At 43.7% G+C, this 25,666-nt stretch overlaps 1 protein-coding gene across 5 annotated transcripts; it reads left to right on the top strand.

Annotated features, from left to right (window-relative positions):
* The first annotated feature begins 62 nt into the window (after positions 1-62).
* On the top strand, positions 63-21,097 carry sec31b (SEC31 homolog B, COPII coat complex component). 5 transcript variants are annotated; one of them, XM_066663260.1, is made up of 27 exons: positions 63-132; positions 1,070-1,174; positions 1,349-1,472; positions 1,877-2,072; positions 2,448-2,543; positions 3,904-4,044; positions 5,199-5,341; positions 5,517-5,616; positions 7,204-7,365; positions 7,788-7,940; positions 8,221-8,451; positions 9,292-9,366; positions 9,605-9,697; positions 10,045-10,141; positions 10,256-10,434; positions 10,604-10,730; positions 11,327-11,472; positions 11,553-11,726; positions 16,857-16,994; positions 17,220-17,379; positions 17,650-18,012; positions 18,372-18,410; positions 19,010-19,068; positions 19,250-19,375; positions 19,660-19,779; positions 19,861-19,932; positions 20,118-21,097. In XM_066663260.1, the coding sequence occupies exons 2-27, from the start codon at positions 1,096-1,098 to the stop codon at positions 20,295-20,297; spliced, it is 3,573 nt and encodes a 1,190-aa protein (XP_066519357.1). In that variant the 5' UTR covers positions 63-132; positions 1,070-1,095; the 3' UTR covers positions 20,298-21,097. The 5 variants fall into 5 exon arrangements, with proteins under 5 accessions (XP_066519357.1, XP_066519354.1, XP_066519360.1 ...); XM_066663257.1 differs by having other exon boundaries at positions 1,874-2,072; XM_066663263.1 differs by lacking the exon at positions 18,372-18,410.
* Positions 21,098-25,666: the final 4,569 nt, after the last annotated feature.

Genomic DNA, 25,666 nt, shown 5'->3' with positions numbered 1-25,666 from the left:
TTTCCAGCAGAATTGGATGACTTATTACCCTTCATTTCTACTACGTTTCCCAGAAGTCTCAAACGCATACATTTCCCAGCGTTCCCGGCGGTGAGTCCTGTCAGAGCGCTGAGTGTGGGTGAACAGCGAGCTGTGAGTACAGACAATAATAATAAAGTATAAAGTTTGGAAATGAATATTGAAGAGAATTGGAATCTCTTTAAACTGATTTATTTCGCTGTGTTTAAGAGGAGAACCTGTGCTTTCCTCCGCGTTATTTCAGCGTCTGTTATCTGAGGGAAGGGTTTATCCTCCACCCGTTTTCAGGTAATCTCCACCTTCTGCGCTCTAATTGGCTTTCGATGAGGTTTGCATCTCCGTGATTAGGCTTTAGCCAGGACCTACAGCCAATCAGAGCGTAGCAAGGGCGGGGCCTGATAGAAAACGGGCGAGAAACAAAAGTGGCAGAGGCCTTAGAGGTTAGCATAGCCTAGCCAAGCCTGAGCTGCTTTAATGTAGAAAAGTGGCTGTTTTTTATTGCGAATTACTATATTTTTTAAATGAGAAAACTACTCAGAACTATTGGTGTCATTACAGTTTTTGTAGGTCAAATAAACAGTGATGTCAAATAAACAGTGATGACACAGATTTAATAAAGAAGTCACAACAGAAGACTACACTTTATTATCGCTCAGAAATTCAGCATTATCTTAGACACTTATTAAGCCGGAACCAAGATTAATGTCATTAATGTTAACCTGAGGACTTATTCAATTGAATTACAAATACCTCTGTTCTCCCTCAGATACAGTCTCACAAAGTAGTGTTATAATATCTACCTCAGATACAGTCTCACACAGTAGTGTACAAATTAACATGTACATGTATGTAACAGGATGGAGATTCAGCTGCCCATAGCCCTCTTATTAAATCTCTGTATAAATAATAATGAGAACAGGGGAAATACTTGTTTGAAATACTATGTTTGAGGTTTAGTTTTCATCAGTGTGTAGTTAATGTGTATAATGAGAAGAAACATCAGTTACTCTGAGGGATCTGGTGATTTTGTTTTCTCCCTTTTTTCTATTAGGTTCTGGTGATCTTTCCTGGAGGAAGATGAGGGTGAAAGAGATCCTGAGGACGGCCACTCAGGCCTGGAGTCCTGCTGCACAGCATCCTGCTTACCTGGCCTTAGGTACTTTGTCTGTCTTCTTACAATTCACTTTCTTTATTTAGATACAATATTGCCAAAACATAGTTCAAAAAGCAACATGACATGAATGAACATTCTGAACATTAAGCAGTTATACTGTGTGTGTGTGTGTGTGTGTGTGTGTGTGTGTGTGTGTGTGTGTGTGTGTGTGTTCAGGAACCTCTGCTCAGCAGCTGGATGCCTCCTTTAACACGGCAGCTGCATTGGAAATCTTTGAGATTGACTTCAGTGACCCTTCGATGGAAATGAAGCTCAGAGGGTCACTCTCCACTGACCATAGGTGGCATACAAATTGACCCACACACACACACACAAACTCCAACAGCTCTGACCCCTGTAACCCCATCTCAAGCTGAAATTTAACCTGCAAAACATACACACATTATATAATGCAGTGTTGGTGGGGGCTTTGCAAGTAAGAGAAACTCTGTGGAATAAATCTAACACTCGCTCAGCACATTGCTGGTTTATGGCTGTAGATCAGAGTCACTCCATCATTCATTCATTCATTCATTCATTCATTCATTCATTATCTGTAACCGCTTATTCAGTTCAGGGTTTCCATCATTGGCCTGTTTTTTATCTTCAACACGTTCCAACACCATCTGATCCGAGCGATGTTTAATGAGCGTGTACAGTGTGTAGGTGTATGTTTGTGTTAGTGACAGCTTTGTGTTGTAGCAGGTTCCACAGTCTGATCTGGGTGACTTTCGGTTTGGGATTGGATGGTTCCTCTGGGCGTCTGATTGGTGGAGGAGAGAACGGTTCTGTGACAGTGTACAATCCCGAGTCCATGCTCTCCGGCAGTGACGGTGTCATCGTGGGGCAGTCAGCCAAACACAGCGGAGCCGTCCGGGCCCTCGATTACAACAACTTCCAGGTAAAATGTGCAAAACTCTTAAAAAAAAAAAAAAAAACACATGTGAATTTAACTCCTTCCTTATTTAAGTTGAAACAGAAAAATCAAACCACACAAGGAACCAGCAATAATTAGAACTTAGAATAACTACTTTTTATGGTGGAACGGAATAGTAAGGAACTTTCAGAGTGGTGTCTTTGGGGAAACCAGTATTAGACATTAGAAAATTATCAGTATCATTCATTTGTGGGGCCCTAGGCAACCTGCATACTGAACGAATAGGGAGTTTAGGTTCTGAACCAAACACACAGCACAACAAAACACACAAAAATGTCCCCAGACTCAACACTGAACAGGAAGCTGATCCACGTCTGATTGCGGTTGTTGCTGTTTCAGAATAATCTCCTGGCGTCTGGAGCCAATGACTCTGAGATTTATATTTGGGATTTGAATAATTTCAGTAATCCAATGACACCAGGCATGAAGTCACAGGTAGGAGACATTTTGTTGATGATTTAATTTGATGGTATTTGTGTTTATTGTTGTATTTTTCATTAGTGTTAATTCTAGTTCACTTTGTGCAGTAAAAACAGTGTCGTTAATAACTTCTATTCTGTTTCCAGCTGAATGAGGTAAGACCTGCGGGGGTGTGTGTGTCAGTGATGTACAGTAAAGTGAAGGGTGTGTGAGGCGTGTGTGTGTGTGTGTGTGTGTGTGTTGGGGTTGCTATTAACCCTCAAGTTTTCCTCTCCAGATCAACTGTAGTGGATGTGGGTTCTAATGGTTCTAATGGGGTTCTCTGACTCTATTCTGTTAGATGTTACAGAGATCTGAATAAAAACTGATTTCTATGAATCATTCTTCCATTTCACACAGGAAACACAAAGTTCCTGTTAACAGTTGTTTCCCAGTTTAGCCAAGTAATTTAACCCTAATTTATACACTATCGAACTAGATAAAGAGTAAGGGATTTTCCTGTTAAACTAACTTCAGCTTTGGGCTTATGTTATCAACTCACAGAGTAAAACTTTAACTTTTACCTAAGGGTCCTCAAACTTTTTAATTAAAGGGCCAGCTCACAGGTTTTCACACTTTCAGGGGCCTGACTGCAGCCAGAGAAGAAAATATCTAGGAAAAAAACAAAACACTAAATGCCATGTCATGAAGTCATAACTACATTAAAGATATTTTTATTCTGAGATAAAAGTTAAAATTGAAAATGTAAAGTCACTGTGGAGTACGACACTGCAGTTTGTTCCGCTTGTGCATCTACACTGAGATTTATGGTACGCGTGTGTGAGCACACAGGGAAAACATCTCGCTGAAAAGACAGATATTGAATCTCCAAAAGAGCTGGATTCAAGTGGCCCCTAAAACACAATCGCAGCTGAGGGCACCATCCCTTAATCAATAAAAGACTTGATATGTCTGTCACGCAGCTGCGCTTTTACAGCGCTTTGTCTCATTACAGCCAGAGCCTCTCAAAACCAGTCCTGTTAACAGGAGACTAGCGAAAGAGATCTTAACTGTTTAAACAATTACATTGACCAGACACTGACAGATCTATGTATTGTAATTTTGACCAAAATGATTACGAGGGACAATTCAGTAGTCGCTGGATTGGTATAGAGACGTGTCTCAGGTCTTGGGTACAGACTCTACCCAAGTTTATGCCCTTGACTAGACCACATGCTTCACTGCTGTAGTTAAAGGAGCTGGTCAATTGAAAGCAATGCTGCTCTGATCGGTTGTCTTGAACCTTAGTTAAGTGTTATATGTGTTATTATGTGTTCTCTGTAGAGAATGTGTCATTATTACATTTTGACTATAATAAGGGTGTGTGTGTGTGCAGCCGGTGGAGGATGTGTGTGTTGTAGCATGGAATAAACAGGTGCAGCACATCTTAGCGTCTGCGAGTCCCAGCGGCCGAGCAGTGGTGTGGGATCTGAGGAAAAATGAACCAATTATTAAAATCAGTGACCACAGCAACCGGGTGAATACACACACACACACACACACACACACACACACACACACACACACACACTGTCAGTAAAATATCTCAAAATTCTTGCTCTGGAAATTTTTTGGGGTTAAGGCTAGGGTTGGGCAGTGTAACGGTAATATCGTATACCACGGTATCTCAAAATGACAGAGGTATTTATGATATGTGTGTGTGTGTGTGGTGTAAAATTAAAATTTTAAACTTTAAATATAAGGCCAGAGGCTTCATTCATGTGCATTTAAGTGAGCCACAGGGAGGGGGTGCTGTGGGAGCTCACTGACTGCTGATGTCACACTCTGAAAAAGGGTGGGGGATAAAACACAAGCCCAGCTTTATCTCTAAATGTGTGTGATTTGAGCCTCAGTTCACTGAAATATCATCTGCTGTGGTGTCCTAAAGCACAAGTGCCAGCACCAGTCACTGAAACCTGCTCTCTCAGAAATGTTTTTTCTTTTTTTTTTAAATCACGTGGTGACGCACACTCACAGATAAAGCCACTGACTTGACGCTGTAGGCTATTCAAGAGCCCTACTCTTTTGTGAGTGTTTACTTCTGCGTTGCTCTGCAATCACACTCCACACCACTAGGGTCTGAATCTCAAACATCTCCCTCTACACCAGAGGTATCCAAATCTTTTCCTCCTAAGCCCCACTTTTTTGTCTGGTGGTGATGGTGTGCATGGTATGGTTTGACACAGAAGTATAAACTGGGCTTATGAAGCTCATGCAGCCCGACAGTGTACCCCCACGCCACAATAATATTGTATACTGTGGTAATATTTTGAGACGGTATGAAAATTGTGTATACCACCCAACCCTAGTTCAAGCTTCTGAGGGTTCCCTGGTTTACAGTCACTAGGTCATGGTTAGAGTAAGGCATCTTGCTGTCTGCTCGTGGGCTTAAGTGCTCCTCTGCCTTTTCCAGACTGCTTTTTCTAAACTCAATTCTAAAACCTTTTTTATATTCCTTTCATCTAGACTTGTTTTTCTTCTCTTTCATCTTTTGTTGATTGTGATACTGATATTTTGATACTGTAAACTTTCCTGTAATCTTGTACTCTGCCATTGGATGCAGTGAAAGGAATGAATAAAATGAATAGAATTGTTATTATATGCTGCATGTTAATGATGTATTCCATGTAGATGCACTGTTCGGGAATGAGGTGGAATCCTGAAGTTGCGACACAGATGATCCTAGCGTCGGAGGACGATCGTCTGCCTGTGATTCAAATGTGGGATTTACGTTTCGCTACATCGCCTCTGAGAGTCTTGGAGAACCACACCCGGTACCGACTGCACCTGTGACATTAAATTACACCTTACACAGTTAGAGATGTGTCAGCACTCTGATTCAGGGCTAGGGTCGTACTGCAGTGCTAACAATTATAGCTTTGTCGGGGTGTGTGATTATCTAATGTTGTGCATACTGAGATTGTGTGTGTGTGTGTGTGTGTTTTTCAGGGGAATTTTGTCTGTGTCTTGGAGTCAGGCTGATCCAGATCTGCTCCTGAGCAGCGCTAAAGACAACCGCATTCTCTGCTGGAACCCAAACACTGCTCAGGTCAGTTATTATTAATAATATTATTATTAATGTTATTATAATTTACAGTTGTGGTTTCAGTTGGAGTAGCTGTGGTAGTGGGTTTAGAAGGTGTAATGGCGCAGTTAATGTTGTAGTGGGGTAGTTAGTTTAGTGGGAGAGGTAGTTAGTTTAGTGGGAGCTACTAGTTAATGTAGTGATGTAGATGTGTCCTGGTGTGTAGTAGGGATAGTAGTGTACTGGGGTAGTTAGTATAGTTGGGGGTAGTAGTTAGTATAGTAGGGGTAGTAATTAATGTAGTAGGGGTAGCAGTTAGTGTAGTTGGAGGTAATAGTGTAGTAGTTAGTGTAGTGGGGTAGTATTTAGTGTAGTTGGGGTAGTAGTGTAGTTGAGTAATAGTATAGTGAGGGTAGTACTTAGTGTAGTAGGGATAGTAGTGTAGTGGGGTGGTAGTAATTGTAATGTGTGTAGTTAGTGTAGTGTGGGTAGTAGTTAGTATAGTAGGGGTAGTAATTAATGTAGTAGGGGTAGCAGTTAGTGTAGTTGGAGGTAATAGTGTAGTAGTTAGTGTAGTGGGGTAGTATTTAGTATAGTTGCGGGTAGTAGTGTAGTTGAGTAATAGTATAGTGAGGGTAGTACTTAGTGTACTAGAGGTAGTAGTTAGTATAGTGGGGGAAGGAGTGTAGTTTGGGTGTAAGTTAGTATAGTGGGGGAAGTAGTTAGTGTAGTAGGGGTATTAGTTAGTATAGTGGTGGAAGTACAGGGTGGGCCATTTATATGGATACACCTTAATAAAATGGGTATGGTTGGTGATATTAACTTCCTGTTTGTGGTACATTAGTATATGGGAGGGGGGAAACTTTTCAAGATGGGTGGTGACCGTGGCGGCAATTTTGATGTCGGCCATTTGGGATCCAACTTTTGTTTTTTCAGTGGGAAGAGGGTCAGGTGACATCGAACTTATTGGGAATTTCACAAGAAAAACACTAGTGTGCTTGGTTTTAACATAACTTTATTATGTTATTTACAAGTTTCTGACCACTTATAAAATGTGTTCAAAGTGCTGCCCATTGTGTTGGATTGTCAATGCAACCCTCTTCTCCCACTCTTCACACACTGATATCAACACCGCAGGACAAATGCTAGCACAGGCTTCCAGTATCCATAGTTTCAGGTGCTGCACAACTTACTGGTATGCTGTGTTATATGGGGTAAAAAGATGGTGGGGCCATTCTTCATCAATAGAAACCTCAAGGCAACTGGATATGTGAAATTGCTACATGATAATTTGTTTTCCTCTTTATGCACTGAAGCTGGCACGTTCCCTGAGTTTTTCCAGCAAGATGGTGCACCACCACATTATGGGTGTCAGGTACGAGCATTCCTTTCCTGGAAAGTGGATTGGTTGTCATGGGCCAGTTGAATGGCCTCAAGGTCTCTCGATCTGATCCTCTTAGACTTTTATCTTTGGGGTCATCTGAAGGCAATTGTCTATGCTGTGAAGATACGAGATGTGCAGCACCTGAAACTATGGATACTGGAAGCCTGTGCTAGCATGTCTCTGTGCTGATGTCAGCCTGTGCTGATGTTTGCTGATGTCATTGTCAGGTGACCTATGAGCTGCCGACTGCCAATCAGTGGTGTTTTGATGTTCAGTGGTGCCCCAGAAATCCCGCCCTCCTTTCGGCTGCGTCATTTGACGGACACATTAGTGTTTACAGCGTGATGGGTGGAGCCCTGGAGACTCAACAGTACAGCTCCTTAGAAAAGGTAACATGACCATGTTTAACCCACGCTGTGTCAGAAACGGTGCCCTGGTCACCGTAGGGTGCACTATTTTTGGGGTTCATTTATTTTGTATTAGTATTCGAAACATAATGGACAGTTTTAGCGCACTTGAACAGTCCCAGTGTACATAGCAAAAAGCAGTATACAACTCATGTACATTAGTGGATAGCTGATACACATTATCCATTGCGCTGTTGGTTAAAACCTGCATGAGTTGTTGTCTGAAATCATTCACTACCCTCTTAAATTCAGCTCCCTGTAATAGTACTCTATTGTGAGTAACATAAGGAATAGTGCATAGGGAGCCATTTCAAACACAGCATGAGTTTCTCCCTGGTGAAATGCATGCTGGGTAATTTTTTCTCTGTTTGTGTGTGTGTGTGTCTGTGTATTGTGTTTGTTAGGTCTCAGCAGCGTTTGACCCCAGTGACCCGTTTGGAACCGGTCAGGTCCTGCCTCCTCTGCAGGCTTCTCAGCCTGCAGCCACACCCACCATTATCCTCCCACTCAGCAGCCCACCCAGATGGGAGCGCCGTCCAATTGGAGCCTCCTTCAGCGTACGTACAACAGTCTTTCTTTCTCTCTATCTCTCTCTCTCTCTCTCTCTCTCTCACACACACTCACACACACACACCAGACTGTAACTGCAGTGGTGAGAGTGATCCAGCACCCAGATCATACCTGCTCTGATCTGAGAGTGTGGATGAGGAGGTGACTTTAATATTATGGCTGAAGGGTGTAATCTTTCTGGAATTGAATGAATCAGAAGTTTATCGTTTTCTGTTCATGCTTCTCTCTCTCTCTCTCTTTCTCTCTCTCTTTCTCTCTTTTCCTCAGTTTGGAGGGAAGTTGGTGACCTTCCATAACCCAAAAAGTGGTCAGCAGCCCACCTCCACCCCACCCCCCCGGCAGGTTTATGTCAGTCAGGTGATCACAGAGGTGGATTTCCTGCAGCGTTCCCGTGAGCTCCAGGCCACACTGCAGTCTGGTTCCTTCATTAGCTACTGCCACAGCCAGATCTCTAGCGCCCCCTCTGAGGCAGAGCAGGACATTTGGAGGTTCCTTCTGGTAATTAGACCTGATCATCAGGGTTCAGCACATGGCTCAATATCACCACTGCCACGACCCTCCTTCACACCTCTGACACATCATCGTCACACCTCTGACACACCATCGTCACACCTCCAGACTCTGAAAGACTTACAGGAAATTAAATGGACTGAGGTTTTGGGTTCAGACTCTTCCTCGACAGGTAGCTGGCAGGCCCTGTACAAAAAAAGTAGTTAAAAAAGAATGGGAGACATGAAGTGGAGGATTGTACACGGGATCTTAACTACAAACAAACATGTGGCACGGCTTGATCCTTTAGTCCAGGAAGGCTGTCCCTTTTGTGGGTTTCTTTTTCTTCAGTGTCCTCGTCTAGGCCAAGTCTTAAACAAAGACAAAAACTGGGGCTTAAAATTAAGGTTTTTTTTTATTTAAGTCTGTTTATTTATTGACATAAATACACTGTTCTAAAGAAGGAGAAAGTTGTCCTTCTAAACTTCCTGTTTGCTGCAGTGAAGCTGGCGATCTGGTGCAGTAGGAAAAACAGAATCAGGGGGTGTGTGGGAACTGAGCCTGTTTTAATGGCGAAGGGGTTTGTTTGACAGAGACTCACACTGGAACACACCTTTTATAAACTCACTGATAATCTAGACTCTTTCTTTGATTTGTGGGGTTATTGGGGATATGTCTGATGGACAGGACACTTTTGTATTAAACATATAAGACACAGGCTATTTTTTGGCATGGCTTTGTTTATGATTAATTTTTGAATAAGCCTTTTAGTTAATGTTTTGTAATAAAGGGGTTTGAAAGTCTAAGTCTTTGTCTGTCTCACTCTCTCTCTCTCTCTCCTCTTCTCAGGTGAACTTTGAGGATGAGGCTCGTGTGAAGTTCTTGCGACTCTTGGGCTTTAGTAAAGATGACCTGGAGAAGAAGGTAGGAGCTGTGCTCTAAGCTTTCCGCCATGTGCCTGAACAAAGGGTTTGATTGAGTTAGACTTGAATTGATGTGAATGATTGAGAGCTGAGACCCGGGAGCGCAGGGTCTGTCTGTTGTGTGTTCTGTCAGTGTTCAGGAGTTTGAGAGTTCAGGTAGATGCACATCAAACACAGTTCTGATTTTATTTTCTTGTTTATTGTTAGTCTGGAGCTGTACTTGTGTTTACGTGTGACAGATCTCCTTGTGTTTGGGGAAAAAACTACAGCTGAATGGACACATGCTGGACGTCAATGATCTTGCTGAAAAAATGCAGACTCTCTCTGCTCAGGTGAGTTTCAACTCTGCTGTGGTCACTGATAGAAACATTTAAGAGCGTTTCCTGTTTAGATGCAATTCCTGCCTCTGTCAAGAAACAGTCAGTCACAGTATTCACAAAACCTGCAAATTCTGACTGCTGCATAACTTCATGCCCCAGAGGATCCACTGGCATTCAAAAAGCTGATCTGGTTCAGAAGCATGTTGTTTCACACAGGACCCAGTGGCAGAAAACACTATTCATTTCTATAATTTCAAAGAAATCCAGCCACACACACGTCCTTATATGGGCATGACACACTACAGAATGAAAACTGTATAGGATTGTATTGTTTGTGTGTGTGTTTGTGTATTGTACAGAGGGCAGATGAAGAAAATGTATCTGCAGCACCCCCTACTGCTATCTTCAGTGAGATCCCAAAGGAGAAAACGCCTTTCCACATCCCAGTGTCAGCAGGTAAACACACAGCCTCCAGTGTCAACACCCCACATCCAAGCCCTCCACCCCCAGCCCCTAAGATGCCCCACAGCACCGGCTCCTAATTACTTTCTCTGTTCTCCCTGAGTGTAGACACGGACGGGCTAATTAGTCGAGCTCTGCTGGTGGGGGATTTCGAGGGAGCGGTGGAACTGTGCCTTAATGATGGACGCTATGCTGAGGCCATTCTTCTGTCCGTCAGTGGAGGAGAGGAACTCCTGAAAAAAACACAGCAGAGATACCTAAACAAACACACCCACAGAGTCTCTATGGTACATCACACACTGCCCGAGTTTACACACCAGCACACCCACAGAGTCCCAATTTTATGTCACACACTTTGTGCAATGACCTGTTTGTAATGCTGTTTGTTTGTGTAATAACCCGTTTATGACGTTGTTTGTTAGTAATGACCTGTTTAATAATGCTGTTTGTTTGTAGCTGATTTCTTCGGTGGTGACACAGAACTGGAGGAACATTGTTGAGGAATGTGACTTGGAGAACTGGAAGGAGGCGTTAGCTGCACTGCTGACGTATGCTAACCCTGAGGAGTTCGCCGAACTCTGTGGTACGACCTGATTCCCACAGAGTCCTTATAGTTACAGCTGTTGACTCAGAGCACTTTTCCACCAATGTTGAACAGGCTCCAATCTGGTTTGTGAACATAATTTAGAACCGTTCTGCGCATATGAACTAACAACAATAGGTCCCAGAACCCAAAAAGATTGTTTGCAGTGGAAACTAGTTACAGGAGCAAGGAGCAATGGCGACACCCACGAAAAGTGTACTTTGTAGTCTTGTACATCTTCTTATCGCCAAAGGTTGGTCCATGTTTACAAACAAACATCTGTAACGACAGCACAAACACTCGTAGGTCATCTGTACACTCTGCCGTCTTCTGACTTATGTTTATCCCTAACACTGCCCTCTGCTGATAACGTGTTCAGTGATGTATCCTCGGTTTCCAGCGAAAAAAGCACCAAGATTCTTTTAAACCCATACAGAACCAGTTCAAGAACCTTGAAACTTCAAGAGTTCTTTTAGTCGAAAAGCACTGCCAGTGGTCCAACAATTCTGCTCCTCTCTTTAGGACGGTCAGTTCAGTTAGTCGTTTGTTTGTGTGTGTGTGTGTGTGTGTGTGTGTGTGTGTGTGTGTATGTGTAGATATACTGGGTTCTAGATTAGAAGCAGGTGGAACTGATAAGCGCTGTCTTCAGGCCTGTCTCTGCTTCATCTGCTCTGGGAACATCCGCCGACTGGTGGAGTGCTGGAGTTCTCATAGAGAGTGTACTACACCCATCACACTGGAGGTATATACACACACACAGAAGTAAGTGTGAGCAGAGTGTGTGTAGAAAAGGATTTCTAAAGGGTTCTGCTGGTTCTGCAGGACCTGGTGGAGAAGGTGATTGTGCTGAGGAAATCTATCGAGCGTCTGAGGAACAGTGAGGTAACGGTTCAGAGTTCGGTCCTAGAGGAGAAGCTCATCCACTATGCAAACCTCCTCGCAAACCAGGGGAGCCTGGAGACCGCTCTGAGCTACTTACCCCCACATTCACAACAGGTACACACACGCACATTTATATATATATATATATATACACACACTCTTTAACACGCTCTATAAAAAGAGCACTGATTCTCAGTCTCTCTCTCTCTGCGCATGCGTGAGCGTCCGAGTCAGCGGAGTGCGGTTTGTGAGAGCGACTGATTTTTTTCGCTTTCCAATTCTGTTTTCATTGTTTTTTTTTTTGTTTTTTTTTTGTTTTGTTTTGTCTTTAGCGTGCTTTTTATTGTTTGGGCACAGAGGGGGGGATTTTAGAGGCAACGGGGTAAGGGTTTTTTTTCTCTAAGCCTCGGCCGGGGGTAGTGGGGGGTATGGGGTGGATGGGCTTAGAACGACTAACTTGCCCGCCGGTCGGAGTGGAGTGCTCGGTGGAGGAGTGTAGTTTAGCGGTGGTGGGATATGACGCCATTCAGTCGGCCTCCAGAATGAATGGGGCCATCGTTCTTTTTTGGATGAGGTAGAGAAGGTGAACGCGCTGGTAGAAACGGGCATTGTTCTGAAAGACGCACACATTGCGGTATTCCCCCTCGTTAATCAAGCGAGGAAAGTTATCCTCAGCAACGTCCCCCCATTTATTAAAGACGAGATGTTACTGCGCGAGCTCTCCAGACACGGACAGATTTTCTCTATCATTCATAAAATCCCTTTAGGCTGTAAATCTCCATTTCTGCAGCATGGCGTCTCGTTCAGGAGGAGGGTCTTTATGCTGTTAAAGAATAATGATGAGGATTTAAATTTAGCGTTGAAGTTTATGATTGACAACTTTATGTTGTTTTTGCCACAACTGCAACAATGACGTGTTTTGGATGTCGATTAGAGGGACATCTGGTGAGATCATGTCCGAATAAGGCCGCAGAGCCTCAGCCCGTACCGAGTCATGCCGAAACAGCTCCCGCCGGCGGGAATCAGCCAGAGGCCTCGGCGGGGCGGACGGGCTCCGGGGGAATGATGGAGAAAGACACAGTGGATGTGAGGGGGAAGGAAATGAGGATCAGGAGCAGACGGACAGTCAGGATGTGACTGAGGAGCAGGGGGATGTAGGGGCAGAGCAGGTGACTGAAATGGAGGTGGGTGAACAGGTGCTGAGTGTGGAAGTGAAGGGGAAGGAATCTGTCTTTAAGAGGCCGGCAAACAAGTCTAACCGGCGCGCCAAAAAGTCTAAGGCAACTAAACCCTCAGTGTCTCCATCTCCGTCACAGGCGGCGGGGACGGAGTCGGAGAATTTTGCGTTGGAATAAGTGTGCGAGTCCTCGGACTCCTCTCTCACCGAGAAGAAGGTGGGTAAAGTGGGTGTGAACAGCGTGGAGCAGGTGCGCAGGTTTCTCGATGATACTGAAGGTAAAAGGAACGTCAAGGTTGAGGACTATTTTCCGAATCTGGAGCTGTTTTTTAAGTCAGTGAAGGGTTTTATGAGAAATGAAGGGGAGGGGGTGATAGAGGATGCCCGAGATACATTGGCTCAAGAAGTTAGTGTTAAAAGTCCGTACACAGCTGGAACGCGATGATGACGCTAAGAACTAAGATCTGTCTTGTGGCTCTCACACTGAAGTGTTTGTTAGCCGCTATTCTTTTAGAGATGTGTGACATTAAAATCTCGACGCTGAATCTGAACGGGGTGAGGGATGTGAGGAAAAGAGTGGCGCTGTTCGAGCTGCTGAGGGTTAAACGGGTGGACGTTGCTATGATACAGGAGACACACAGCGACAGGCGGAATGAAGCAGACTGGCACGGACTGGGGGCCACGGTGGTGATGGGACATGGGGGTTCCACCACTGCTGGAGTAGCTGTGCTCTAAGAGTTTTTTACCGCAGTCTTATGATTACGAGAAAGTGGTGGAGGGACGGCTTTTAAAAATAACAGGTAATTTTGAAAAAGTTCATCTGGTGTTAGTGTGTGTTTATGCGCCTGTGCTGCGGAGGGAGAGGTGTGATTTTCTGGCAAAGCTCTCAGAAACAGTAGCGAAGTGTGACACTGATCATTACCTGGTAGTAGGGGGTGATTTTAACTGCTCTTCCTCGGGTTTAGACAGGAACCATATAGAACCTGATCATGCTTCCAGATGCATTTTAAATTATTTGATTGAGAGACGTGATCTGACTGATGTGTGGCGAACTAAACATGTAACTGTTCTACAATACACATAGGCACACTCGGGAGGGGTTTGTTTCTCTAGCTAGATTAGATAGGTTTTATTGTTTTAAACACCAGTCACAGATTTTTAAAAACTGCAGTATTTTACTTGTTGGGTTTACTGATCATTCCCTGGTGATTGGAAGTGTTTACATGAATTCTGTTAAATCTAAAAGTGCGTATTGGCATTTTAATACAACACTTGTGGATGAATTTCATTTTAAAACTTGTTTCAGTTTATTTTGGGACAATTGGAGTTTGAACAGAGACAGGTTTGAGTCTCTGCAGCGGTGGTGGGACATCGGTAAAGTGTAGATCTAGCAGTTTTGTAAACAGTACACTCTCAATGTCACAAATAGCATCAAACATTCTGTCACTGAGCTTGAAAAGGAGATATTGTTTTTACAAAAATTGGTGGAGTCCAATGGGGAACAGGGCCACATCCAGGCACTTCACAATAAAAGAACATCTTTGGCAGATCTGCTCGGGGTGAGAGCGCAGGGGGCATTGATCAGATCTCGTTTTCAACACATTGCTGAGATGGCATCAAAGATTTTCTTCAGTTTGGAGAAAAAGAATGGACAGAGGAGGTTCCTTCACTGCCTCCGCTCTGCTGACGGCCAAGAGCTGACGGACCCAGTAGAGATCAGAAGGCGGGCTGTGGGCTTTTTTTCAGAGTTGTACTCCAGTGAGTATAGAGAGGACGGTTTAGTATCACAGCAATTCTATGACGGCTTACCGCAGGTGTCACCTGAGCAAAATGAAGAGCTGGAGCGGGTGATAATCATGCAAGAACTGCAGGTGGCGTTGCAAAGCATGGCAACAGGGAAGGCTCTGGGCATCGATGGCCTCCCAGTTGAGTTTTATAAGTCTTTCTGGGACATGGTCGGGGTGGGGGTTGCTGGCTGTGCTCAATGACAACCCGGTTGGAGGATGGCTGCCATTGAGCTGCAGGAGAGCAGTCCTCGACTTACTGCCCAAGAAAGGCGACCTCAGTGAAGTTAAAAACTGGAGGCCTGTGAGTTTGTTGTGTGTAGATTATAAGGTCCTCTCTAAAGTCCTGGCAAATCACCTGAAAGAGGTGATAGGGCAGGTCACACACACGGATCAGGCTTACTGCGTCCTTGGCAGATCGATCTTTGATAATATTTCGCTTGTTAGAGACATTTTGGATGTGTCTGGATCGGGGCACCCTCCTCTCCTTAGACCAAGAAAAAGCATTTAACAGAGTGGAGCATCAATATTTGTGGAATACTTTTGATGCATTTGGTTTTTCACCAGGGTTTACCTCATGATTAAGGTGATTTATAAGGACATTGAGAGTGTACTGAAGGTCAATGGTGGGTTGTGTGCCCCTTTCACAGTGCAGAGGGGAGTCAGACAGGGATGTTCATTGTCGGGGATGCTGTATTCTTTGGCCATTGAGCCAATGCTCCACTATTTGAGGAGAAACCTCAGTGGAGTTGAAATAGCTGAGGACATCCTATGGTTTTATTTAGCTGCATATGCAGACGATATAGTAGTAGGAGTCACTGGAGCTGGAGACATTACTGTTTTAAACAACACTATTATGGACTTTTCTCTTATCTCTTCTGCGAAGGTGAACTGGGAGAAAAGTATGGATTGGTATGGGGGGTGGAGAGCCAGCTTTGCCAGAGGGACTAGTTTGGTCCAAGGGAGGTTTTAAATATTTGGGGGTGTTTTTAGGAAATCAAAATACTGTAAAGAAAAATTGGGAAGGTGTGTTACAGGCCATGCAGAACAGACTAAATGGCGATGGATTTTACCAAACATGTCTTTTAGGGGAAGAACTCTTGTAGTTAATAACTTTATAGCGTCATCCCTCTGGCATCGTTTGGCCGTCCTGGAGCTTCCACAGGGCCTTTTAATAGGGATTCAAGCTCTTATTGTTGATTTTATTTGGGACAAACTTCACTGGGTCAAGAAAAGTGTCCTATACATATCTAGAGTTGAGGGGTCAGGGTGTTATACATCTTGAGAGCAGAAGAGCCACTTTTAGGCTCCAGTTTTTACAAAAAGTTTTATACGGTCCTGCGCATGCCCCGTGGAGGAACATGGCAAAGGCTGTTTTGCGCAAGGCTGATGGACTGGGCCTGGAGGAGAGCATTTTTTTTAGTGCAACCTCTAGTCTTTTTATGGACTTCCTCTTTTTTACATCAGCGTTTTTAAAACCTGGACTCTGTAAGAGATGCTCTGCAGGGTTCAGCGGGCTCTCACTAAGGATAACAAGAGACTGTTCAGGAGATGGGCATGTGATCAAACAGGTCAGGAAGCAGAGGATCCCTTTGTGGACAGCCCTAGACTTTCAGCTCCTGACTCTGGGAGCCCCCTGCCCACTCTGGGGGTTTGTGTGTTCTGCGATTTGTCTAAGGTCTTTCTGCGCGTTTGATGTACAAGGGGTGTGTCAAAATGCTAAACCAGACCAAACTGACCGGCCAGGTGGATAGGCCCTGCCTGGTGGGCTCATTTTGGCCTTGCCAGTGACGTGAAGCCTGCCTGGAGGGCGTTCTATAAATCACCATTGACCAAGTCAGCTGGGGATCTGCAGTGGAGAATATTACACGTTATTGTTGCTGTCAATGCATTTGTGTCCATTTTAAACCCCAGTGTGTCTTCTGAGTGTCCTTTTTGCTCTTTGAGAGAAACAGTGTTTAATTTTTTTATTTTATCAGAAAGAAAAAATTGGACTCTGGTGTAAATTGTGATGTCTGTCGGATTTTTAAAGGGTTGGTGCAGTCAAGAATCAAAGTGGATTTTCTGTTTTATAAGACGATGAAGAACTTGGACAGTTTTATGAATGTGTGGGACTATGATGGGGCTCTGTGCACCACAGAGGGTGGTGTTTTATTATTCTCTGACGTGTTAAAATAAGAACTGAATTTAATTCCTGAGTTTTCTTTTTTGTAACAAATAGTGAATAAAGTCTGGTTAAAACTAAAAAAAAAACCCTCCTCTCTCTCTCTCTCTCTCTCTCAGGCTGATGTTGAGAAGCTAAGAGAGCGTTTGCTTTTTGCTCAGGGTTCAGCTCATCTACATCACCCTAAAATTCCAGCAGGTGGCACTACTCCTGTCCCTGTTAATACTGCAGATAACACACAGGCAGCATTGCCAAGGGTAAGACCATTATCATCACACAAGCGAGGTGCAGCTATGTCAGGGCAGAGGGGAGGTGCAGCTATGTCAGGAAGGAGGGGAAGAGATCAGAGGGGAGGTGCAGATACGTCAGGGCATAGGCTGCTCCTGAAGAATGGGGGAGATGGTTGGCTTGTTATTTCATTAGCACTGATGTAGTGAGGTAAATGATGTTCTCTTTTGGTGATGTTTAATGCTATTTCCTAGGGGAAGTTTCCACCTGCACTGCCCTCTCAGATGCCCCAAGCAGGGCAGCCAGTGATGCCCTCTGTATTAACACCCCAGACTCCACCCACCACCCACACACCTGGAGTGCCCCACCCCGCCTGCAGACCTGCCTACCCACAGTACCCTGCTGTAACTTCAGGTACCATCCAATCAGCTCATTCTTTTCTGGCTCCATTACACTGTAACTCAGTTCCTAATTCCAGTTCTTCATTTCCTCCCTCAGATTGTCCCGCAGTTCCTCCCTCAGTTTGTCCCGCAGTTCCTACTGTATTTAATCTGTTAATTCCTCCACTGGTCAATGAGATGCTTGGCTGAGCACATTGACCTCTACGACCTTCACTTCAGCAACTCGTTTGCGTTTTCCATCTTTGCATATTTGAATCTCTCTCTCTCTCTCTCTCTCTCTCAGGTTGTTCACCCTCTCAGCCAGTAGGGGGCCCTGTAGTTTTTCCCCCCTCCAGCTTGTTGGGTCCTATGCCACCACCCTCCAGTTCTATGCCTGGCCCTGTACCCATGATGTCCACTCCTCCTGCCCCTGGGTTCCTGCCCTCTGCTTCCATGCCCCCTTTATCACCCAGCTCTCTTCCTTGTGGTCCAGTGCCCATGTTCTCAGGGTCATCTGGGCCACAGGGTAATGCCCACCATACTATTGGCACTGCTCCTCCTTCTGGAGGCTCAGTGTACCCGACTCTGAGCATGGGTTACCCACAGGGAGTGCCCGGAGCCCCTGGGGCTAAAACATACATTTCATCTGTTCCACCACCACCAACAGGTAATACACTCACCTGATGACAAACCTGGGCCACTCACCCCACATACAGGCCACTCACCCCACATACAGACCTCTCAGCCCACATACAGGCCACTCACCACTGATACAGAACCCTCACTCTACATAGAGGCTGCCTGTGTGAAAACACAGCTTTAAGTTGGAATGGAACATGAATGAGAAGCTGGAAGTTAGTACAGTGATTCCTGGGGAATAAGACTCGCCTCGTAGCTCTAGTCCTCTAGTAATTATAGAAGCACACTTTAGTTTTTATTAAGAAGCTGTGAGTAACTAATAAATTATTGATGGGATTAAATGATGAATTGATTAATCAATTAATTACAGTGTTTTTTGACTTGCAGGCTGTTACCCATGGCTCATCACCCATAGTGAGGAACAAGGTGACAGGGAGGGATGTGTGTTTGTGTTTGCTTTGGAGGAAAAGCTAGCAGCAGAGTTCGCTCACCACTGGCTGCTATTCACTCAAGCTATTTTCACATATGAACTCTGGAAAATTAACTTTGGAGAGTTTTCAAAGTTGTCTTTTCACACACACAGCCACAGCTGGAGATGTTCAGTGTCAGATGTGTTCTCACAGCTGGATATGTGGAAGTGTGGTTCAGGCAGGAGGGTGGAGCCTGTGCAGCTCGTGTAGGAGATTAAGTGCAATTCTCCTGAACATTTCTGGCTCTGTTCACACAGGGATCTCTTGGACACCACCCTGGACTGTGCACCAGGGGCAGGGTAAAGTCTGGGGAGTGTCTGGGGCAATGTTAAAGGTGTTTATGTTCACACACACACTGCGCCGGAACAGTTCTGGGGGATTGTGCATATGTGAAAGGGGTTCGAGTGAAGTGTTGTTAGTGTGCTAACACCATGCTCTGAGTGCTGTTTGGGCTGAGGCTGAATGTTAAACCACAGGTTATGTGCTGCTGGAGTTTGACCTTTGAGACATTGTACTAGAAGTTGTTGCCTCTGATGAGTGTGTTTCCGGTTGTAGGTGCTCGTGACGGGTGGAATGACCCCCCTGCTGTTCGCGCCAGTCCCAGAAGTAAAAAGGTAAAATAATAATTTCAGAAGTATATTAAAATTGTCTTCAGGCCAGTGTCAGTTCCCTGTAAACTTTAACGGTCCTGTCAGTGGTTATTTTTGCTGAAAAGCGCTAAAAAGTTTTGTTATTATCATTTGTTATTGTTATTTGTTTATATTTTAACTCTGTCATTGTTGTGTCGTGGTTTAGATTCCTGGAGATTACACTCCCCTTGCTCCCATCACTGCCCCCGTTATGAGTTTACCCAGAGAGAGCACTGTGTCTTTGCACCAAGCACAGGTCACACCTGGAGCCCTTCTGGAACCCAGCCTTCAGGTGAGACACGTTGTGTTTACTGTAACCTCAGTAAATTCCGGATATACAGGTGATGAGGACCCGATTCACACAAAGATTAAGTTTAGTTCAGTATTAGTGCTGATGTTCTTCCCCTCGTTATGGGGGAGGTTTTCTTTTTGAGCCTTGGTTCCTGTCAGCGATTCTTCCTCTCAGTCTGAGGGAGGTGTGAGTATCTGAATCAAACTGGGTGGAGAGGTGCTGGCTGTTACAAGACTTTGATCAGTTGTTTAGGTGCGTATAGTAAAATGAGTGTGTGTGTTAAGATTTTCCAGCAGCTTCCTGCAGAGAGAGTGGAAACAAAGGAGATTCCAACAGAACACATGGTCCTCAAGAGCACCTTTGACAGTTTAGTACAACGCTGTCAACTTGCAGCTACAGACCCGGTACACACACACACGCAAACACATTCTCTCTGTCACAGACACACATATTCTTACTCTTCATTGTTTTATCCCTCTTTGCAGCAAACAAAACGGAAACTGGATGATGCGTCCAAGCGAATCAGCAGCTTGTACGATAAACTCCGAGATCAGATGGTGAGCATTGTTTTTTTCCTTCATCAGAACAAAAGCCCAAACTGTCACCAAATGCCCACAAAGTCCACAAAGAGGTAGAACAGGAAAATATCTCTTTTGGAAAGTGATCATTAACCTTTAGACAATGTTATTTTGACCAGATGTGTCTGAACATCTGTAAAAGCCCTGCTCTGTTTTCCATGCAGCTCTCAGCGAGCATCCTGTCCGGTCTTCACGAAATCAGCCACTGCGTTCTGAGCAGGGATTATCAAGGTGCACTGGAGCGCCACACACAGGTTGTTAGCAGTAGCAACTTCAGTGAAATCTCTGCCTTCATGCCCGTCCTCAAAGTACTCCTCACCATCGGCAACAGGCTGGGTGTCTGAGCACCCAGATCAGCAGGTTGAGGGTCCGAACACACCCTTAAACCCCCTTGAACACACCAACAGATCCCTTTTTACAAAGTGCTTGTTTCCACGGGCAACAGGCTTAGAGTCTCTATACCCTCAGAGCGCCAGGCCCTCCTGGAACCCCAGACCACGGGACACATCCTCACCTCCAAACTCCTGCCATGCTGCCAGATGTACAAGTGCAGCAGCAGATATCTGCATGTTTATATTCTTCATTTTATTATTTTTATTTGATCTGTGTATGAACATTTTGATCATAATTAAAAATGAATGATTAATGATTACAGTGAGTGTCCTGTGCTCCACAGGAACAAGTTATTATTTTTTTTAATTATAATTTTTCCAAAGAAGCACACTGAAGTGGAGAGGAGCATCTCTGTGCCAACATAGTTGTAGATGAGGTAGCTGAATGTTGTAGTGTTAAAGTGACGGAGTGATTGTGTGTCGTGGTGAATTTCAGAGGAGGGACATTGATCTTGTGGGGACTGACCTCTGGTTGTGAAGGCGTTTGAGGAACGTTAAATGAAAATGGGATAAAAATTAGTAAAATCTCCAGAAACAGAAGTTGTACAGTGGATTTTTTTCTTAAATCTAGTGGAAAAATGTGGCCCAAGGCCTGACGTTAAATCTGGTCTGTTAAAGTAAATAAATCCTACTTTGTGGGACACAGCTCAAACGTACAGATGTTTCACTCTGTACAGTGATGATATTAAATCAGACGCTGGAACAGAACTCGATGCATAACCGGGTCTCCAGCTCTCTTTCAGAACTAAATTAAAGTGTTTGAAGTTAATGAGTTCTGAGCCTTTTATTTCTTGCATATCGATGTTCATAAATGCATTATGTTTATGCAAATAAGCTTCTTAACCCTATATGTATTGTGTGTTCAAAGGTTTGTAGTCACCCAAAGCACAGGTCTGTGGAGATGTGTGTTCTCTGGAGCGATGAGAGAAGGTTTTTTTGTTTTAACATTTAACTCACAGAGCTGCAGAATACAGAGTGTTATTGTCGTTGTCATGGAAACTGGAACTTTACTGCAACAAAACCTCAGTCCCTGTAGTAAATCAGTAAATCCCACAGGTAAGTGAAATATCTGAGAGGTTTCATCCAATACACTTAAGTTATGGTGTTAAAACTAAAGTAAACACTTAAGGAAAATATCTTCACTTAAAGTTTATATTTAAAAGTTTATATCTAAGGTGATTTATGCAACTCCTAGAGTAACACATGGTGCAGTAGGGTTCTCCTAGGGTACAGTACAGTGCAGGTATGCTACCCTGGGGTACAGTAAAGTGCAGGTAGTGTACCCCAGGGTACAGTTGTTTTCATCACCCCACATCCCCATGTCAACAATATGTCTGAATTGTCCTCACTATTTCTATGAATCCTCTGTCTCCTATATTCCCACTATGTCCAGTAGGTCTTCCTACATGTCATGAAGAATTCTTATGTCTCCTTTTATCACCTTATACATTATTATGTATTATATTATGTTAACACATGCAACCATTAGGATTCCAATGTAGTATGAGAGTCATTTGAATGAGTGCAAAACGTGTTTTTAAGTCAAAACCTGACAGTGAACAATTTTACCTTGACTGATGGGGCCTGTGTTTGCTCACACCTCCTTTTTGAACAGAGGACACAATCATACAGAAAACAAGCTACAGGTCAGTAGAAGAAATCTGGTGGATGGTATATGAACTAAAACACAGGGATGCTGGGAAATGATTGGCATATCCCCCTCTGGCCTCAAACACAATAGAAAATTCACCATTAACATGATTTTTATGAAGTTAGATATCAGGCCTGTATGGCCTCCGTTCAGATCAGAAACAAAATGGCCGGTCTTTCACCGCTAACAAATTTTGCTGAGCTACAATTAACTACAACACAGGGATGCTGGGAAATAATTAGCATATTCACACCTGGCCTCAAATACAACAAAGTATTCACCCTCAGTGCAATTATGAAGTGAGATATCAGGCCTGTCAAAGGTTGCTGGTCCAAATTCTCCTCAATACAACTTACACGTAAGCACACTAGTATTTTTGTCTTCCTTTGAAGAAAAGGATAATAAATCAAACTAGAGCCGCTAGCGGCTATCTGCGGGTTCAAGCACTAATTAACTTAATATGGCAGTCAAGTCAAATCTGACAACTCCTGTACTATGAATTGATCGGGACAGGATGTATTGACATTTGTGGCTATGACAAAATTCTTAGACATTGAGCCAAGTAGGTATGTGCAGTGTCAGATTATTTGTAATAGGTGCTTGTGTTTGTGACATGTGTCTCTGAGGTGTGTTTGTTTCTGTGTGATGTCAGAGGGCCTTTGTGTGATGTATGTAATGTGTGAGCAGTGCTTTTAAAATAGGACAGACTCCTTCAGAATAGTAATATTGTATATTACTATATACAAACTGTATATAATATATACAGGTGCTGATCATAAAATTAGAATATCATGAAAAAGTTGATTTATTTCAGTAATTCCATTCAAAGAGTTAAACTTGTATATTATACTTATTAATTACACACAGACTGATATATTTGATGATTATAACTAATCAGGAAATACCTTTTGTTATGGTTCATAACAAAAATCGGTTTGCGGGGGTCTGCCGACTTCGCGGCATCGACTGCCGGCCCATCTGGGACCCCTGAACAACATATCGAAGGGCCAGGTCACTGTGACCTTGCCTATTATGGAATAAAAATCAGAAAATTTATTCCGGAAAATTCCGCTCCAACTGTCAGTTTGGCCTTTGTTGTTTTTTTTTTCAAATCTTTTTAGGTATTTTTCACAGAAAACAACAACCTAGGCTTACGGAAATTCACACACCATCTCATGGAGTGTCCATCATAAACATATTATGATTTGGGGTCTTTCTGACCCTTCTAAGGGGTGTCCAATAGCCACATATTACATTTGAATGGGAATATATTGGGAGTGGGATGTCCAGAAATTGGCTTTGGCGGGGGGGTCTGTCGACCTCACTGCTTCGACTGCGGACTCATCTCGGACCCTCAAACAACATATCGAAAGGCCGTGACACTGCGACCATTTCTAGTATAGGAAAAAAATTAAATTATTTCCAGAAAAATCCCCTCTGACTTGTCAGTTAGGCCTCTGTCCCCATTCAAATGTGTGCACAGGACAATGAAATGTTTTTAGGGATTTTTCATAGAAAACAACAACCTAGGTTTACGGAACTTCACACACCATCTAATGGAGTGTCCATCATAAACATATTGCAATTTGGGGTGATTCTGACCTTTCTAAGGGGTGTCCAATAGCCATATATGACCTTTGAATGGGAATATATTGGGAGTGGGATGTCCAGAAATTGCCTTTGGGGGTTCTGTAGACCTCGCCTCTTCGACTGTGCACTCATCTCGGACCCTCGAACAACATATCGAAGGGCTGTGACACTGCGACCTTTCCCAGTATAGGAAAAAAAATTTAATTAGTTCTTGAAAAATCCCCTCTGACTTGTCACATAGGCCTCTGCCTCCATTCAAATGTGTGCACAGGACAATGAAATGTTTTTAGGGATTTTTCATAGAAAATAACAACCTAGGTTTACGGAACTTCACACACCATCTAATGGAGTGTCCATCATAAACATATTGCAACTTGTGGTGATTCTGACCCTTCTAAGGGGTGTCCAATTGCCATATATGACCTTTGAAAGGGAATATATTGGGAGTGGTATGTCCAGAAATTGGCTTTGGGGGGGTCTGTCGACCTCACTGCTTTGACTGCGGACTCATCTTGGACCCTCAAACAACATATCGAAGGGCCGTGATATTGCGATCTTTTCCAGTATAGGAAAAAAATTTAATTAGTTAAAGAAAAATCCCCTCTGACTTGTCAGTTAGGCCTCTGTCCCCATTCAAATATGTGCACAGGACAATGAAATGTTTTTAGCGATTTTTCATAGAAAACAACAGTCTAGGCTTACGGAACTTCACACACCGTCTCATGGAGTGTCCATCATAAACATATTACTATTTGGGGTCATTCTGACCCTTCTGAGAGGTGTCCAATTGCCATATATGACCTTTGAATGGGAATATATTGGGAGTGGGATGTCCAGAAACTGGGTTTGCGGGGGTCTGCCGACTTCACAGCGTCGGCTGCCGGCCCATCTGGGACTCCTGAAAAACATATCGAAGGGCCAGGTCACTGTGACCTTGCCTACTATGGAAAAAAAAAATTAGCAAATGTATTCATGAAAAATGTTCTCCAACAGTCACTCAGGCCTGTTTTTTATTCAAATGTGTGTGCAAGACAAAGGAACAGTTTTAGGGCTATTTTTATAGAAAACAAAGCCCTAGACTTTCCCCCATTGCAGACACTGTCTCATGGGGTGTCCATTCATTCATTCATTCTCTGTAACCGCTTATCCAATTCAGGGTCACGGTGGGTCCAGTGCCTACCTGGAATCATTGGGTGCAAGGCAGGAATACACCCTGGAGGGGGCGCCAGTCCTTCACAGGGCAACACAGACACACACACACACATTCTCTCACACCTACGGACACTTTTGAGTCGCCAATTCACCTGCAATGTGTGTTTTTGGACTGTGGGAGGAAACCGGAGCACCCAGAGGAAACCCACGGGGAGAACACACCAACTCCTCACAGACAGTCACCCGGAGCGGGAATCGAACCCACAACCTCCAGGCCCCTGGAGCTGTGTGACTACCTGTGTGCCACCATGCTGTCCTGGGATGTCCATGATAAGCATATTTTAATTTGGGGTCAATCAGACCCTTCTAAGAGGTGTTCACAACACACAAATATTTGACACCATAAGGATATATGGTAATTGGACAAGCATACCACTTACAACATATTTGACACCATCTGGATATATGGTTATTGGACAAGCCTCCCATTTCCAATATATCTGACACACCTAGCATACATGCTAATTGGACCAACATCCCATATCCAATATATATTACACAGTATTTGGTTATTGGACAAGCATCCCATTTCCAATATATTTGACACAATTTGCATATATGGAAATTGGACGAACATCCCATTTGCAATATAAATGAACAAGTGTTCAATTGCAACATACTAAGTGCAAGTCAAATATATTGGAATTGGGATGATGACAATACATAAATTTTTTTTATTAAATTTCATGTTTCCATGGGCAGTATATGTGAATTGGGATAACATATGCTCCAAATGGGACATCAAACGTTTTTTTGTAAAAAAAAATAGAAATTTTAATATGAAATGACATAATAAGTGGGAAAGCCATATGTGATTTGGACCTTTTACGCTCCTTCTGGATGCTTGAACCCTCCCCCAAGCTTTGGG

The sequence above is a fragment of the Hoplias malabaricus genome, chromosome 3 (assembly GCF_029633855.1).
Source record: "Hoplias malabaricus isolate fHopMal1 chromosome 3, fHopMal1.hap1, whole genome shotgun sequence".
NCBI classification, from domain to species: Eukaryota; Metazoa; Chordata; class Actinopteri; order Characiformes; family Erythrinidae; genus Hoplias; species Hoplias malabaricus.
This window is presented reverse-complemented; position numbering and strand designations above follow the sequence as displayed.